Raw genomic sequence first — 17498 nt, forward strand, 5'->3', positions numbered from 1 at the left:
GAGAAGGAAACCCTTCTCCAGGAAATTTTTGATGTGGCGAGAAGCCACGGGTACCGCATCCGCCCTGGGGCGGCAAGAAAGGCGGCAAGCACCAGCGCCCCATCGTCGCAGGCGCCGTCAGGCGTTGACAGAGCGGAGCGCAGAGTCGCGTCGGCGGTGCGTGACTCTGCCTCCGCAACTCTACACGCCGAACCTGCGAGCGGGGAGGACAGCACAGGTTTCGGCGACCAGGTCCCCCCCAACCTGTGTAAGTTTGTCAATTAGTGATTGAATGAATAATTGTCGTTGTGGATTCAACCTAGTTCCCGCAACATAGTGGCGCTTGAGGGGCGTGGCTTTGTGGTGTCGTCTGCTACGTAGTGAAGGCACGACAAAGCTCAGTTAAATTAATGCAAGCAGTCCTATAAAACGGGTGCCTTTGTTTGAAGTGAAACTTTCTTAGATGCTTTTTTCAAATTACTGCAAAGGCTTGCAGCATTCGTTAACACTAAGGCAAGCCTACAGATGTCACTGTATGTGCACAGGCCTGCCTTGGTATGGGCCATGAATGGTGCATTGTCGTAGCGTGCACGAGGGGCATGCTTGCTCTCACTTTACCCACTTTACGTGGTTTGCATCCCTACTCAGTAACAAGGAGGCACAACAAACATAGCAGACAGTTTTCAAGAGCAGTGCGCGACGATTTTAAATGCGATGGTAAATTAGACAAGTGGCGTGTTGCAGTAGCAGGTGGTAAGTTGGGAAATGGATTTTCGTAATAGTACAATCAAGATGTCATGCCATATCTAACCTTTTCAAAGTTATGATGTTCACGAAGTAAAGAAAGAGAGGTAATGCTCATGTGAATTGTTCACTAGAAAATGAAACACCTTACTGGAAACCATGGTTCCCCCGCTAACAGTTATTAATAGCCCACAAACAAAAAGAGAATGTGTTGCCTAACGAAGCGTTGCAATCTTTAAAAAAAATAATTGAATATAGCGTTTCCGTGGCTCATTCCCAACAGCTGCCATGTGCAGACAGCAATCATTCATTCTTGAATCAGTGTGCACATTGTCTTTGCAAGAGAAGAGGTGTAGCAAGCATCTGCTGTTGCCTGTACATGTTTGGATTACTGTCATTGGTCGCACAATTGTGTATATTTGACTTCTTTTTAAAACTGCTTTAACACAGCTACGTAAGGAAAGTGTGACTCTACAACGTTTCAACCTCTCATGACTTTGCATGTCATGAAGCATTTGTGACATACTGAGATGGTAACTGTGTCAAGTACAATATCGTGGACTGTTGCCATTTCATTTAGGGTCGACAGCTGTGTTCGACAACGTGGAAGTCGTCACCACGGCACCAGAGGAGCCCTACGAGGTGGTCGGCGACTTCTCACAGTCATCCCCTGCTCCACAGGAGGAGACTGCACCGAGCACTGCGCCAGTAGCAGCAGGAGGGGCGGCGCAAGCGGTAGGCGCTAGTGCTGGTGCAGGTGCAGCAAGGGCACGACGAGGTAGGTTGGACAGAACAACTGTGGCAGCAACAAATTCAAGTGACTATGTTGTAATATTGCAGGCTGAAAAGACAGCCGAACTACGAAAAGGGAAAGGAAGTGTTAAGTACTTGGGTTACAGTAGCACGCAATAAGAAAAAAGTACTGCAATCGGATACAACCTTTAAAAGTCTGTTGCACTTTCTCCTCAAAGGGGATGGAACACAAGCCTTTCCAAATGGGCACTCCCTCTACAGTAACGTCGTAGGTCAGGCAGCTGGTGAACCCATTTTCACAGAGCATTGTCAAGTGCATGCATGAGCAGGATGGTTTGTTTAGTTACACAAACAACCGGCTACCACGCTTCAGTAATCCTGGCTGGACCTCTGCAGACCTTTTAGGTTGTATCCGACTATTAATGAAAGAACACATTTGTGAGGCGTGCATGTGGAGAAAGTGTGGCATATGAATACCATTTGCTGCCACACACAAATAAGTAACAGTTGTTGTGGAACATGCACTTTGTTGTTTATTTGCATGAAGCAACAGATAAATATACCATTTAAACAACATTTAAAACTAACATGAATAAACACCATTTAAAACTGCCAGAACGGTACACCACACCACAATATAGTGGCACGTATATCACAGAGCAAACACAAAGCTCACTGAAAGCACATCTCTGCAAATAAGGCACCCAGCAATACCATGCAACACATGCATAGGTCAGCAAACTCGCCCGTGAGTCTACTCACTCAGATCAGGCCTCGAGTTCAAATGAGTGCAGTCGAAGAAAATGTAGATGAGTCCGAGCTTGAGTGACCCCTAAGTGCAACATATATTTCACGAGTGAATGAGCCCATCTTTTATCCGTGACGTATGGTCCTCTCCACAAATCTTCACCAATTACTATCTGCCCTATATCGGCTTACGTTTATACTCAAATTGATTCACACATATTTCAGCGGAGCAGCATTCGTGCGCCACCTCAGTATTCATTAAGCAGAGGCATGAGTCAGGGGGGGGGAGGCGTCTTGACCCCCCTTCCTAAATTCTTTCTTGGGAAGTTCTTGATTGAAAACATCTCGTGTGAGTAGCGTATTTTATAAAAATGTCCCAAGCTGAAACCACTGATAACTCGTAAGTGAAGGTACAAGATGAAAAGGTTAATGAGAACTAACAGGCAATAATGCCTGTTAGTTCTCATTAATATTGTGTCTAACAAAGGAAAACGAGCCCTTAGGAGTCCCCTCCTTTCCTTCAAGATGAAAAGATGTACTGCAGAGCTCCAATTATGTGCGACACTGGTGTTAAAGAGCATCGACACCATGATGCAAGAAACTCATTTCATGCTCACTGACTCACGAGTCTACTCACGCACACGCAATCAAGAAATACATTTTCTTCTGATAGTCCACTCGGGCTCAAACTGACGCCTCGAGCTGGGCCTGAGTGTGTCAGTTCATGAGTCCGTGAGCGTGAAGTGACGTTTTTGAATCACGGTGTCAAGTGTCTCTAAAGGAGTGGCGACACAAAGTTTTGAAGGCGACATAACCTGTGGGACATATTTGTGGGGACGCACGCATCAGCTACGAAATATCAACGGATAATGCTGCCTAGAACATATTTCAAATTAATTTTAACGTGAGTGTCGCATCACTGCACGCGATACCCGCCTTTGCTTTCGGTGTCAACAACCAACCGCCACCTTCGTAGCCACATATGTTTACACACCAACCTCTCTGGGTCCCGCCTCACTCCGTGCTATCCGAAACCGAAAGTGCTAGTGGGCACTACCAAACCGTCTCCAATGAATTAAACATTGATTGCTTGCACAAATAACCTTTGAATTCTTTATAAGTGGGTCGTTAACTACTTATTTCAACAGAAAAAAAAACAAGACAATATTTTGTGTCAGCTCCTTAAACGGCAATACCACATATAATGGACGCTCTATGATGGGGCTTTTCATCGTGTACTATAGCGCTCAGTACGAGCTACATCACGTGAGCGCGTGGCCGAGTGCTCTGCAAGGTTGTACAGTTTCGCCGATTATGGCATATTTTCGAGTTATTGCGAGAGAGTTTGGCTGTCCCTGCGAGCGCGGATCGCCCCCACTTGCTTGCTTTCACCCTCGAAGTTATCATTTTCGCAGCTCATATCGCCGCAGGGCAAAATGAGGGCGAGGGTGAAAGCAAGTGGAGCGGCGATGCGCGCTCGCAGGGACAGCCACACTCTCTCCCAATAACTCGAAAATATGCCATGATCGGCGCCATTGTACAACCTTGCAGAGCGCTCGGCCACGCGCTCGCGTGGTGTAGCTCATACTGAGCGCGATAGTGCCTTGAAACAGTACGAGTTATCAGTGACTGCAATTCAGTAAGAATTTCCTTATCAAATATGTGACTCGCACGAGCGATATCTCTCAAGAATGTCCCATGAAAGGGTTTCTGGGGGGGGGGGGGGGGGAAGGGGGGTCATGGCATCCCCCCCTCATAACTCACGCCTCTGATCAGGAACATGGAGGTGACGTGTGAACGCTAGTGCATTGAGGCATGTGTGAATAAATTTGAGCATAAACGTAGGCTAATAAAGGCTGATAGTAATGCTGACAGGCGAGTAGAAAGGGCCATAGGTCCACAATAACACGTGGAGCTCACTCAGACTCATTAGCATTTTCCTCAAATGGACTCAATCGGACTCAGACTAAAAGTTTCCCAAACTGGACTCAGTGGGACTGACACTCACCACAATATTACTCGCCCAGACGCACTCAGACTCACGGCTCAGTCTGAGTATAAGAGTCACTCATGAGAGAGTTCGTCTACATGTGGTGTGAGCAAGTTCGGTTCAGGAAAAGGTTAGCGAGTCAGAGTCCGAATGAGTCAGGATGAGGCAACTTTCACTGAGTCTGAGTCCGAGCGAGCCCTGAGAGCACACTTTTTCTGCTGAAAGAGCTCTAACAGTTCTGACAACCTACGGACACATGAAACTTCAAGGCTGACGGTCCCTATGCTAAAAGGTACAGTGACACTGCCATATAAATAAAGTCAAAGGCACTATGTGTACAGACCACCACAAGTTCACAAAGGTGCAGCAGTACGAAATATACATCACACATAGTCATCAAAACAAGAGGACCTACTGCAGTGTTTCTCTTTCACGCAAGGCAAAACAGAGCTGCATATGTGTACGGGATGAAATGCACTAAAATCCAGCTTCTAACTCAATATGACGAGGACAAAATCATAATAGACAAAAAAATCAAATTGCACATAGTGCTAACTGTACATCGCATGTGCAATTTTTGTGCTTACTCATTGATGACCAAGCAAATACAGAAGGAACTGTCTGCACACGCGTGGCCACTGGGCCACGTCTGTTGCGAGGTTGAAGAAACGTTACACAAATGCGATGTTCAAGAAATATCAGCGTTGTTGCGAGTTTAAACAAATGTAGCAAGGCTACCAGTGCCAGTGGTAGAATTACTCGTCCTTTTAGCCCGCATCACTGACAGGGCACGAGGTACATGGAGTGGCCTCGGCTTGTCAGCCATGTGCAACGGTGTAGTTTTTCTCATTTCGGAACCACAACAGGTCGCAGTTTTTGAACCAGTGGACTCGCAATGCAACTTTCATGTTAGCGTACGCCGCGGTCTAGTGGTGGCGAAAAAGTTACATCCAGTCACATGTTATAGGTTTCAAAACAGGAGAAAGTGCCTCAGATCAGGCTGGCCGACGTTTCGATAAGGGACCTATCTTTGTCAAAGGCGCCTTGTCATCCCTGGCGTGTTAGTTTTAAGGGGTTAGTGATGACGTCATGTCCAGCGGTGGCGCGTCTGTTGCTGTTGGTAATTTCTGCCTGGAAAGAGAGAAACTCGAAAGCAGAGGAGTGTAGCCCTTGCCACATTTCAAGAGAGTTTGCAAACACGTTCGGGTCTGCCATGTCAGAGTTAAAGGTAGCTGCAAAGAAAGAAAAACCAACAGCAACAGACGCGCCACCGCTGGACATGACGTCATCACTAACCCCTTAAAACTAACACGCCAGGGATGACAAGGCGCCTTTGACAAAGATAGGTCCCCTATCGAAACGTCTGCCAGCCTGATCTGAGGCACTTTCTCCTGTTTTAAAACCTATAACGTGTATCCATCCGTCGGCTCCCTTCTTGATCTTGGATTCAGTCACATGGTGTACTACGCATAAACTGTGAATTTTCAGCGCAATCCAATTAGCATTCCTTTTTTGCACTGTCTTTATACATGTCGAGTATGCAATGATGACAGGAAGGAGGAGGCGGCGCACGGCTGACCGCCACTTGGAATTTTTCGAAAGGCGCCTCGCCTTAGAGGCGGAAACCCGTGAAAGAGCTGCAGCTCAAGAGGACAGGCGCCTACAACTTGAAGAAAGGCGCCTGGACCTGCAAGAAAGGGAGCTGCAGCAACGAGTACGCGAGTTCAATGATGTTCACGAGGAGCGGCGCCAGAAGAGGGCCATGATCCTCCAGCAAAATCGGTTGCTGGCGGATGTGCTCCAAACACTTGTTAACAAGCTTCAATAAACATTCATAATTTCTCTTTTTCATTCGTTCTCTTTGTTCCATGTCATGGCTCTCCATTCCTCTGAGAGATCACGAATGTACAGGCCAGGGTGCTGGACGAACGTTTCATTTTAAATGGCTTGCAGCACTGCATGTCTAACTGCGCTGTAGTTAAACCCGTAAATAACAAAATTCTAACAGCAACCAAGCAATCTGGCGTCTCCGTTAAATGTCCATAGAGTTCAATGCATTTGCCTCCTATCGACAGTGCAGAGATTTTCAGATATCGCTCCCACAATAACATATATGTCAGGTAGTGATCACCAATGTTTTTTTTTTCCAGCTCATTAGGTAGTCATGAACACACATTTTCACCCACAAGTATTGCTGTGACCACTGTCATTTGCAGCCCCGCCACGGTGGTCTAGTGGTTATGGCGCTCGACTGCTGACCCGAAGGTCGCGGGATCGAATCCCGGCCGTGGCGGCTGCATTTTCGATGGAGGCGAAAATGTTTGAGGCCCGTGTACTTAGATTTAGGTGCATGTTAAATAACCCCAGGCGGTCGAAATTTCCGGAGCCCTCCACTACGGCGTCTCTCATAATCATATCGTGGTTTTGGGACGTTAAACCCCAGATATTATTATTATTACTGTCATTTGCAATCGCCTACATGATAGCAACAAGCCTTCTTTTTTTTTCCAATGAGAACACTTCCTTGCGAACACCTCTTTTGGCAACCACACAAGTGACGACACGCACAGAAGAGTCTGCATGCTGATAGACATTCAGCAGACTGTCTAAATGCTTGCTCGTGCGTCTCTCCGTATGGACGTGAAGATCTCCCACGTTTTGCTTACTAGCAGCGGCCTCTTTAAGAGATTCTGCCTCATATTAAAAAGCATGCGTTTCTGATGCTTGGGTAGGTGTTTGGGATCGTCTCTGAATTTGCGAAAGGCAGAAGAACAGGTGGCTATTGTAGCAGAGTTCAGCATTCCACAATTGATCTGCGCTTTTGCCAATCCTTGCGACGAATTGTCGCGAAAGGGGTTGCAATGTGGCTTGTTGGTTACTCATATGAGCGCTTTGTGGTGCTCCTATGTGCCTTCCTGTGTCCGTGTTTCCTTCGCGCTACACCAAAAGCCTTTCCTATGTCGCAAAAACGAAACTTGCTTCCCCGTGGATTTTGTTATTGAAGGGTTTGACTGTATTTTGCTACAATCCTATTTCTCAGCAAACTATGCCCATTGAAGTGCAACTTGCACAAACTGCAGCAAAGTTCAACACTTCACTTGCCTTCACAGCAATGCACAGTGTTTGACGAAAACAATCTTAGGTGCGACACGATACATACCAACAACTTTTGCATAATGGCATGCATGCCCCCACAGCACTTTTCACCAATGCCTTTCTCATTGTGTTTGACCTAACAAAAGAGCACCAACACACCCCATGTGCACACCTGACCTCCGTCATTGACTGGTGGGCGTTATGTCTGGAAGCTCATTTGTTGCACCATCAAGTGGCAGCAATATGTGGAGAGGTGCGCTGTTCTTTCCTTTTCCGATCTGATCTCTATGCAGATCGTAACGTACTCATGCTGGTCATACGTCTCCTGAACACTGGCCATTCAATATGCTATTGCATGATTTGGAAAAATTCTTTCCGCTGCACATGCCAGTTGAACAGCACAAAGCTCTTCGATATGCCGATCTCAATACCATGCGTATTAAGCCATGCAGCATTCCATCACGTGAGCAGATTAACCAACTGAACCGGTGTGAGTATTTATTGTTTCCGTGTGTGCAGTACTGCAGCATGTACACTTCACACACGAACATGTGCAACAAGATGTTCAACTGCGCTGCTCCAGCGAAGTTCCATCAGCAATTTTTCAACTGTGAACGTGCTCCGTTTTCTCAGACAGCTTTTTCCCTGCTTTAAGCAATACTCCCAGCTCTAAATGACTCAGCCACCACTCTTTACATGCTCCCACTTCCTACGCACACCTGTCAACACGTAATGATGAGCCACTTTGAAGGTTATAAAAAAGCACTACACAGCACATACCCCACGCAAACTGTCAAGATGTACCCGTACACAACAGTGATGCAAACGTGCACCACTCAATGCGAAACACAAGGAAGCATTGCTTACGAACTGCCACGCAATGGGAGAAAAAAAAAACACTTGTACGAAACATTCACTAGAATGCAGAGGATCACACAAGAACGCTGAAACTGACTAGAAATGGCATCTGCTTTGATGCATCGCACGGGAGTGCAATTACCGAACACAGCACATACCCCACGCAAACTGTCAAGATGTACCCGTACACAACAGTGATGCAAACGTGCACCACTCAATGCAAAACACAAGGAAGCATTGCTTACGAACTGCCACGCAATGGGAGAAAAAAAACACTTGTACGAAACATTCACTAGAATGCAGAGGATCACACAAGAACGCAGAAACTTTGACTAGAAATGGCATCTGCTTTGATGCATCGCACGGGAGTGCAATTACCGAACACAGCACATACCCCACGCAAACTGTCAAGATGTACCCGTACACAACAGTGATGCAAACGTGCACCACTCAATGCAAAACACAAGGAAGCATTGCTTACGAACTGCCACGCAATGGGAGAAAAAAAAACACTTGTACGAAACATTCACTAGAATGCAGAGGATCACACAAGAACGCTGAAACTGACTAGAAATGGCATCTGCTTTGATGCATCGCACGGGAGTGCAATTACCGAACACAGCACATACCCCACGCAAACTGTCAAGATGTACCCGTACACAACAGTGATGCAAACGTGCACCACTCAATGCAAAACACAAGGAAGCATTGCTTACGAACTGCCACGCAATGGGAGAAAAAAAACACTTGTACGAAACATTCACTAGAATGCAGAGGATCACACAAGAACGCTGAAACTTTGACTAGAAATGGCATCTGCTTTGATGCATCGCACGGGAGTGCAATTACCGAACACAGCACATACCCCACGCGAACTGTCAAGATGTACCCGTACACAACAGTGATGCAAAAGTAATTCAAAACAAAAAAATAATTGACCTCACTGAGCAGAACATTGCATGAAACAACACAACAAAATGATTAAGACCAATTACAGAACAAGTCCACAGTGAAGCTATGCACGGCCAACCAAGAGCACATTAGTTGAACCGTGGCACCAGGTAATCCTCTAAAAGTGGTGCACAAAGACCAAAATACATGCCGGTTTGGCTGCCGTACAAACAAGTGTGGCAGTTCGTAAGCAATGTCGCCACCCGGTACATCTGACCGACATTCTGAAGAAGAATCTTTGATTCTTCTTAAAGTCCACAAAAGCAAACTCGGCGATGACCTTCCCAAACCCCCACTCAACGGCCTGCCGAACGGTGCTCATGCCCTCGTTGAACAGCTGTTGCTGCGTGGTGAGGGTAGCACCTCCATAAGGTCGCATCAGCAGGGGCCGTAGTGGGTACGCTGGGTCGCCATAGATGCAGTAGAGGCACCCGTGTGTAAGGCGCTGCAGCTTGGCATAGAGACCGCTTTCTCCCAGGATGCCTGTGCACACACACAAAAAAAGACAAAACCTTTGAGTGTCAGCTTTGCACATTAAGAGATTGCAGATGCAGGTCAATACGACACGTTGTGAACATGGCACAAACTTTGCTTGCAAATTCAACGTTTTCTACCTCAAAGTTCATCGCGTGCGTAATGTTTTGTCAGTCCTTCAAGCCTGCCAAACAAAATCATGGTCAGTGACAGGGTGACAGCAGTGCTCAGTAACAGGCAAGGCCTTGAAATTTTACATTTTCAGGGTAACAGAACTAACTCAATCTTTGTGAGGCCCTTCAGTAATTACTTGCTTACTTTGGCAGTACATTATTGTATCCGCATTAGGGCCATTCGGTACTCAAGAGACTGCCAACGCTGCACTAGTGCTTGTAAATCTTACTGGCAAAGTTTCAGCGCTAGGAAAGCAAGAGACCTTCACTAACCGGCGTCGTGTCTGCTGCCAGGGTACGGCCCATCAAGCTCGCACACAATGCCGTTGGCGCCCATGACGGCCTGGTACTTCAACGCGTGCACTCTCTTGTGGCCCGAAAAGTAGATCCTCTGGTCGACAGACGGACGGCAGATTGGTCTTGCTGTGCCGTCGATGAAGCCCCAGCAGTTGGTCAATGGGGCGCCGCGGTTGTAGACAGCCTGCATTGGTGAAATGAAACACTAACATTACATTTAGAGTTACGCCATTACGAGGTCATCACGCTTCGAAGTAATTCAGTGCACGAATTTAAACAAAAGGGCTTGTCGCGCACTCATTATACGAAGTTAACTATCGCCCTTTCATGGTACTTATAAAAAGGTAATGCAATTGTTCACGCTCACCTGAGAGAACACGTTCAGGTCGTCAAGGGTCAGCCAGGTGTGCCTCGTAAGATCGTCGAGCAGGTGCCCGAACACGCGATCGATGTGTGCCATCAGTTGACTCACGATGCTCGACATGGCCGACGAAGCACGACCGAACAGGGGTTCGATGTCGCACCACCGGTTCGGATACGACAGTCGGCGTAGAGTCATTAACAGTGCCTCTTCACCTGACACGACGACACCTTGCGCACTTTGGACAACATGAGGGACGCGCAGACCTTCCGTAAGTGGCTTAAGGTGTTGCTGCTCGGAACGGAACCATCTTCGGAATGTCTGCGGGTCCAAGGCGCTAGCGTTGATGAGACCGCTAGCCGACTTGTAGGTGCGCGGTCTAGGTTCCCAAGGCACTATGATGTACAAATCTTCCAAGTCACTCCACGACATGTCACAGTAGATCATCTAATCGCACAAAACACTGCGACGCATTCGTCGAAGCCGAGGCATTTTGGCGGGAGACAAGCGCGGCTGTGACTTGAAGCTTGACACAAAAGAACCGACTCGGATTGGATTGTCTTGGCTGCAATTGTGACGACGCGTCTCGCAACCAAAAATGTTTGCACTCATAAACATCACACACAACGTTTCACAGTTCTAAAAGGGTTAACAATGAAATATAACTTTTTTTCTTCAAGAAACCAGCTTCTACGAGCAAATAAATGATGCATCTTACTGCGGTGGCGCTGCGAGCTTTCGTTAGCGTTTGCGGAGGACAAACGCTATTCTAAAGCTCATATGGCGCCCATACGCTAACGCTACGCCCGCAACGACCGCTAACTTAGCGTACGCTATTCTAAAGCTGTCTAATGCCTGGCCACACAAAGCGGTCCGTGACGAGCCTCTGCGTCGCGCGGATTCCTGGGTGGCTGAGTTCGTGAAGGCTGTCAAACACTGCGAGCCGAAACTGGACGGGGACGAAGGGTCTTGGAGATTTCTGCGATGTGTCGCATGTGACCATAGTCGTCGTGTATGGTAGTGGGATCTCTGCGAGCACAAGTGACAGTGGATTCTGCCGCAACACGGTTAGCTCTGGGTCTTCCCGCTGGGCGGCGGCTAATGCCTCAAAGTCGACGGACGCTGAAACGGTGTCGATACGGGAGAGTGCGTCGGCTGCTTGATTTTCGATCCCCGCTATGTAGCGGATGTCCGTCGAAAATTCGGAAATGAAAGAAAGTTGGCGCAGTTCTCTTTCCGAATATGAGGAACTGTTGTTCTTGAACGCATATGTCAGCGGCTTGTGGTCCGTTAAAATGTGGAAAGTGCGACCTTCGAGGAAGAAACGGAAATGCTTTACGGAGGAATAAATGGCCAGCATCTCTCTTCCAAAGGTGCTGTAGCGCACTTCCGCCGGTTTCAGCCGTTTCGAAAAGAAACCTATCGGTTTCCAGTCCTTGCCGTCGTATTGTTGCAACACTGCTCCCACTGCCGTCGTTGAAGCGTCAACCATGAGCCGCGTTGGCGAGTCGGAAAGCGGGTGCATCAGAAGTGTTGCGGAGGCAAGTTGAGTTTTGGCGTCCTGGAAGGATTTTTCGTGCTCCGCTTACCAGTGAAACTCGAGTGTTTTCTTGGTGTCCCGGCGCAGCAAGTCAGTTAGCGGCTGTAGAATGTGTGCACAGGATGGGATGAAGCGCCTATGGAAGTTGATCAGCCCGAGAAACTCGCGCAACTTGCGGAAAGAGGTAGGCGTGGGAAATTCCCTAACGACTTGTACCCGTGATTCGAGCGGCAAGATGCCTTGCGGGGTGATTCGATGGCCTAGGAAATCTAGTGCTTCAACACCAAATATGCACTTTTGGGGCTTGAAAACCAGACCGTGCTCGTCAAGACGCTTGAAGAGGAGCCGCAGGTGATTTTCGTGCTCTTCCGGCGTTTTGCTGGCGACCAAAATGTCGTCTAAGTAGACGAAGACAAAGAGCAGTCCGCGAGTGACCTCATTCATGAAGCGCTGGAACGTTTGTGCCGCGTTCTTCAGTCCGTACGGCGTACGAACAAATTCAAAGAGGCCGAACGGTGTTGTCACGGCCGTCTTTGGGATGTCGCTTGGTTCTACTGGAATCTGGTGATAAGCGGCCATCAGATCCAGCTTAGTGAAGATGGTCGTTCCCGCGAGGCGAGCGCTGAAATCATGGATGTGAGGGAGAGGATATTGGTCTGCCGTTGTCGCAGCATTGAGTGCCCGATAATCACCGCAAGGCCGCCAGTCACCAGGCTCTTGTTTTGGCACCATGTGCAGCGCAGAAGACCAGTTGCTGGAAGAAGGTCGAATAATGCCGAGCTGGAGCATGTGGTCGAACTCACGACCGGCGATTTCGTGTCTTTGTCCAGCGAGCCTTCTAGGTCTAGCGGTGACGGGCGGTCCGGTGGTGACAATGTGATGCGTCACCTTGTGCTTGATTGGCAGTTCGGTGTTCCGAGGTTTGGTGATTTCAGGGAATTCAGCCAGAATCTTTTGAAAGTTTGACTCTGGGTGGAAAGTGCAAATGCCGCATGAAGACAGGTCAGACTTCAGTCCGACAACAGCGAGCGAAGTGACGTTGTCCTTGAGACGACGATCGCGAACGCTAACGTCAAGATTGAAGTGGCTCAGAAAGTCCGCTCCTAGGATGGCCATTCTGACGTCGGCCACAACGAAGAGCCATCGATATGTGCGCCTGAGTCCGATGTCTATCGTCATTGACTGCACTCCATATGATGCAATAGCAGTATTATTGACTGCAATTAGGCTGGAAATGGACTTGCCGCGTCGGCGATGTTGGGCTGTTGCTGGTAGGATAGATAGCTCAGCTCCGGTATCGACAAGGAGGCGTGTGCCGGTGATGCGGTCGACAACGCAGAAGAGGCGGCTTGAGCGCTGGCCCGTGTCGCATTCCGCCGTTAGCGTCTGGCCGGTGCGTTTCCCGTCCACGAGCATGGTTGGGTGCAGCGAGTGGCTCGCTCTCTGAAACGGCGGTGGTACCAGCAGACGCTCTGCTCTGCCTCGCTTGAGTGGCCGCGGTGCTGCGGGCTTCGAGCACGGGACGATGAACGATGCTGTGCAGGACGGTGTTTGTTCGACAGGGCGAGGTTTTCCACTGCTGCAGCCAGTCGGTCAACTCTGTCCTCTAAGCGACCTAACCGGCTTGCATGTTCGGATATTCCCGCTGCAGCAACAGACATTTTTGATGGCTCGGTGCAGTCGGTGATGCGGTCGGCGAGTTGAGCCAGACGCTCGAGAGCCACGTCGTCCGAGCCAGCGAGTATCATCCGTGTTGACTGTGGCAGTCTCTGCAAAAACAACTCGCGAAGCAATGGCTGTTGACGCTCCTCTGACGCTTGTTGGCCCAGCAGCTGACGCATTCGGTGGAGAAGTTGCGAGGGACGCTTGTCACCGAGCTCTTCATGAGACAGGAGTTGTTGCAGCCTGCTCTGTTCGGACGCCTCAAGACGTTTCAGGACGATGCTTTTTAGTTCGTCGTAGGCCTTCTCCGATGGAGGGGAGGCGAGCACATCGTCTATGGCGTCAGCGATGTCAGGTGGCAATGCTGCAACGACGTGGAGGTATTTCGACTCCTGCGATGTGATGCGTCGAAGCTGGAAGCGGGCCTCGACTTGGCTGAACCACACCCTGGGGTTTTTGGGCCAATAATGTGGAAGCTTTAACTCCGAGGCGTTGGTTGTGGATGAGCTTGAAGTGCCTTCCTCGTCTGACATGGCTGCTGTTTTTCCAAACGTCGCGGGTACTTGTAGCGTACTCGCCCCAAGGAGCAGCGAGAAGCAAACACCTACACTCCTTGAAGTCTGGGCAAGAACTAATTTTATTTTTCTACGAAAAACGGGCTTCGAAAACGCCAACACAAAGGGGCGTGGCTGCTTATCTCCCGCGGCACGCCGGAGATAACGTGAGGCATGTTGACCGCGTATGCGCCGTGCGCCTCTGTGTAAGAATTGGTATGCGCACACAAAAATTATCGCGGTCACCGGCATCAACGCCCGCTACACTACCTTCGGCGCTCTCGCGGCTGCCACTCCCATAGCATATAAAAGTTACACACGAACACGCCACAGTAACAATGGTATTGTAACTCGCCTACATTAAAGCGCAATGAAAGCGTGCCTACTGTCGCGAGCTGCACGCAGGAGCAGCAGCGCCTTCTGAGCAGCTGAACGATAGTCTATTTTCGAAATAAGCACGAAAGCGCAAATTTGTAATTCGCGCTTCAGCGCGGCATACAGTGGTACTCTATAACTGATATCTTGTATTTAGTTGCTTTCGTACTCGGTGACTGCCTACTATCTTACTAATTAAACGTTATTGTTAAGCATCACGCCACCGTATTAAAGCGAATGCCAGAAGCGTGCCCCGATGTCGAGCTAATCTAGTAATGTTGGTTCAGCACAACATGCACAAATTTAGCAGTGACATGTCTCCCGCAAAATAAAAAAAGTTAGTGAAATTGTACTTCTCCCTTGTGAACGTCCATGTGTACGTGGCACTTCTCTCGCACAGATGACTCATTACGAATTAAAAAAAAATATGTATTACAGTCCTCCTCAATGAAACAGCTGTTTTTCAGACAATAATGGTTAGTTTGAATTACTAACGTACCATATTCATAGCAGTAGACAGGTTGGCTTGTTCGCAATTCAGAATTTTACATACATAACACAGAAACACGAGGACTATAGCTAAGAGGCACAAAAGTGCAAAAAGTCGGTCGTATGTGCACTCCCTCGTCCACCTGCTCGTTGTGTTGAAGTTCAGTTATAAAACAGGCACCTTCAATTATGCTACGATTGAAGAAATATCACCCAATCTACGTTAGAACGCGGTGATGACTTGTTGCCTTACAGCCTGCCACCTATTTCTCTTACGCAATGTGTTCCAATGTGTAAATCATCTGTTCTATTTGTTTAGTAAGAAAACACAAGCCGTTACATTGAGCGAGAAGCGTTTCACCAATTTGAATTGCATGCAGAAGTTCATTTCTCACATTTGCGCGCACGACAAATAATCATACCTCATCTGATACAAGAAACAGTGTTTGCACTATATTATTGGAATCAAAAAAGTAGCAGTTCTCATGTCAGTGTAAGCGTATGTATATTTCCTTCTTTATGCACTGAACCCGCACCCAATACTGAACACGTGGAATGACATATACAGTACAGCCCAAGCATTATGTATAATTCACAGCTGCAAAGCAACATAAAAGTAGTGTATAAAACCTCCTCATAATGCCTACTGACATGCGCACTTCACAGTGCCAGTATCTAAGCATAATCCAAAGAAATAGGATGTATGTACAAGGAACTTGGTGTCAGACAACACATGAAGGCAACTAAATTAGTACAATAAGGCCAGCTTTACTTTTTAAAAATATGCAACCGTGCAGATAGGCATGTTCTAGTGTTTTTATTGCATTAGTTTGCATGATGGCATCAAAACATGCCAAACATGGTCATATAGTTGAGTTTCCTGCAGAAAAGTCTAAAATTGATTGTAGATCCACTTACAACGATATATAAAAGCATTCAGCAATGCCCACAAAATGACAATTGTGCCTTCATATATCGCTGTACATATTTACTAACAGATATGTGAAAACTAACGTAATTTCTGGAAATATGCTTGGTAACTTGTCAGCGTTACCACATTACTGCGATGTACCAATACATCTATTATGAATAATTAGTACATCTATGTTTACAATATATCCATGTGTCATCTCTAACTTAAAGTTCTTCATCTTTAGTTCCTCACTTCATGGCTTATGCATAATTACCTGATTGAAAATGAAGCCGAACATTGTGGCTGCAAAGTCAAGTTGATATTCGGCAATCACATGCTTAAAATTAAAAATTTCCTATAAATAGTGGCTGATCGCTTGGCACATTGGATCCTAGGACTTGATCTGTCATGAGGTTGAATAAACTTTGACCCCGCACGTGTAGAGGCTGTAAAGCAGTCAGAACTTGAAGGGATGCTGAAGTGGTTTTACAATTCGGTAAAACTTTGTTGTTAACAACGACCAACATTATTGTCGACGATGGCGTAATTTTCTTCGCTGTTGTCGCAGCAGGAGCTTTAAAATACGCGAAAGAAAAGTTCGTTTTGCTCCCCCCAAGCAAGTGCGCCAAAAGTGTAGGCGTGGAAATGAACTAAGCGGAACTACGTCATAGTCGGTAGTTTTGGCAACGGTGGAAGAATAACAGGTGCCCCGACGCGCCGCTACGCCAATGCGCCGTGCGTGTCACGGATTTGCTCGAGTTGCCGCCGCTTTTCCGCAAGGTGGCAGGAGGTGTACTCTGGACCGATATCTCCGCTCCGGCGCATTTGAAAGCATGTGGCCAGCGTGCGTCGCGAGCATTTAAACTGCAATTTACATCTTTCACTTTTAAAAAAGAGATCCGCGGTGTATTTATTACACCAGAGAGGCCTTGAGCAACACTGAAGAGTTGCCGTCGCTTAGAATGGACGCGCCACTAATGAAAGCATGCAACGCAACCAGCGTTGCAGCCGCGTCTCTTCCTTTCTGCTTGGTCATCTTCGATAAATGCGGAGGCGTCCGTAGGAGCAAGCGTCCGAAGAGCAAGAGCGTCCCTATGCAACGCAACCAGCGTCGCAAAGTCGCAATCGGCCTTCGAGTCATGATCACAGCCAGATCACTGTGGTCGTGATTAGGTGATCCCACGGCTTGAGATCCGCTCTGATGCGTCGCATTTGTTGCGCTCTGTCAAACCAACGGGCGCGACCGCATCGGTGTTTCCGCTCACTTTGTAAGCTGGAACCGCGGCTGAAACCACGGTGGCTCGATCTGTGCCGCTGATGTGGCGGCCACCATGGGACGAAAATGCTTCGCTCCAAATTGCAAATCTGGCTACAAAACGTGCAAAGAAAAGCTGTGTCTTTTCTCCGCGCCGAGAGACGAAAAGCGACTGCAGTTGTGGAGAAATGCAATTCCACGGAAAGACCGCCAGCTACAGTCCTCCGACATACATACGATAACGTAAAAACCAATGGCTTTTTTTTAGGGGCGAAGCTCCTTAAGGC

At 47.9% G+C, this 17498-nt stretch overlaps 2 protein-coding genes across 2 annotated transcripts; both read right to left on the reverse strand.

Moving 5' to 3' along the window:
- Positions 1 to 9207: 9207 nt before the first annotated feature.
- On the reverse strand, positions 9208 to 10102 carry LOC119385286 (uncharacterized). Its single transcript, XM_049413940.1, is given in 3 exon segments — positions 9208 to 9350; positions 9353 to 9601; positions 10039 to 10102. Coding segments are annotated over 3 exon segments (456 nt in total).
- Positions 10103 to 13342: 3240 nt separating this feature from the next.
- Positions 13343 to 14158, reverse strand: LOC119385287 (uncharacterized). The gene has a single exon (XM_037652760.1). The coding sequence runs from the start codon at positions 14156 to 14158 to the stop codon at positions 13343 to 13345; it is 816 nt and encodes a 271-aa protein (XP_037508688.1).
- Positions 14159 to 17498: the final 3340 nt, after the last annotated feature.

Source organism: Rhipicephalus sanguineus, chromosome 3, assembly GCF_013339695.2.
Source record: "Rhipicephalus sanguineus isolate Rsan-2018 chromosome 3, BIME_Rsan_1.4, whole genome shotgun sequence".
NCBI lineage: Eukaryota > Metazoa > Arthropoda > Arachnida > Ixodida > Ixodidae > Rhipicephalus > Rhipicephalus sanguineus.

Coding starts and splice junctions, on each gene's coding strand:
- LOC119385287 (XM_037652760.1), bottom strand. CDS start 14,158: ATGTCAGACGAGGAAGGCACTTCAAGCTCATCCACAACCAACGCCTCG.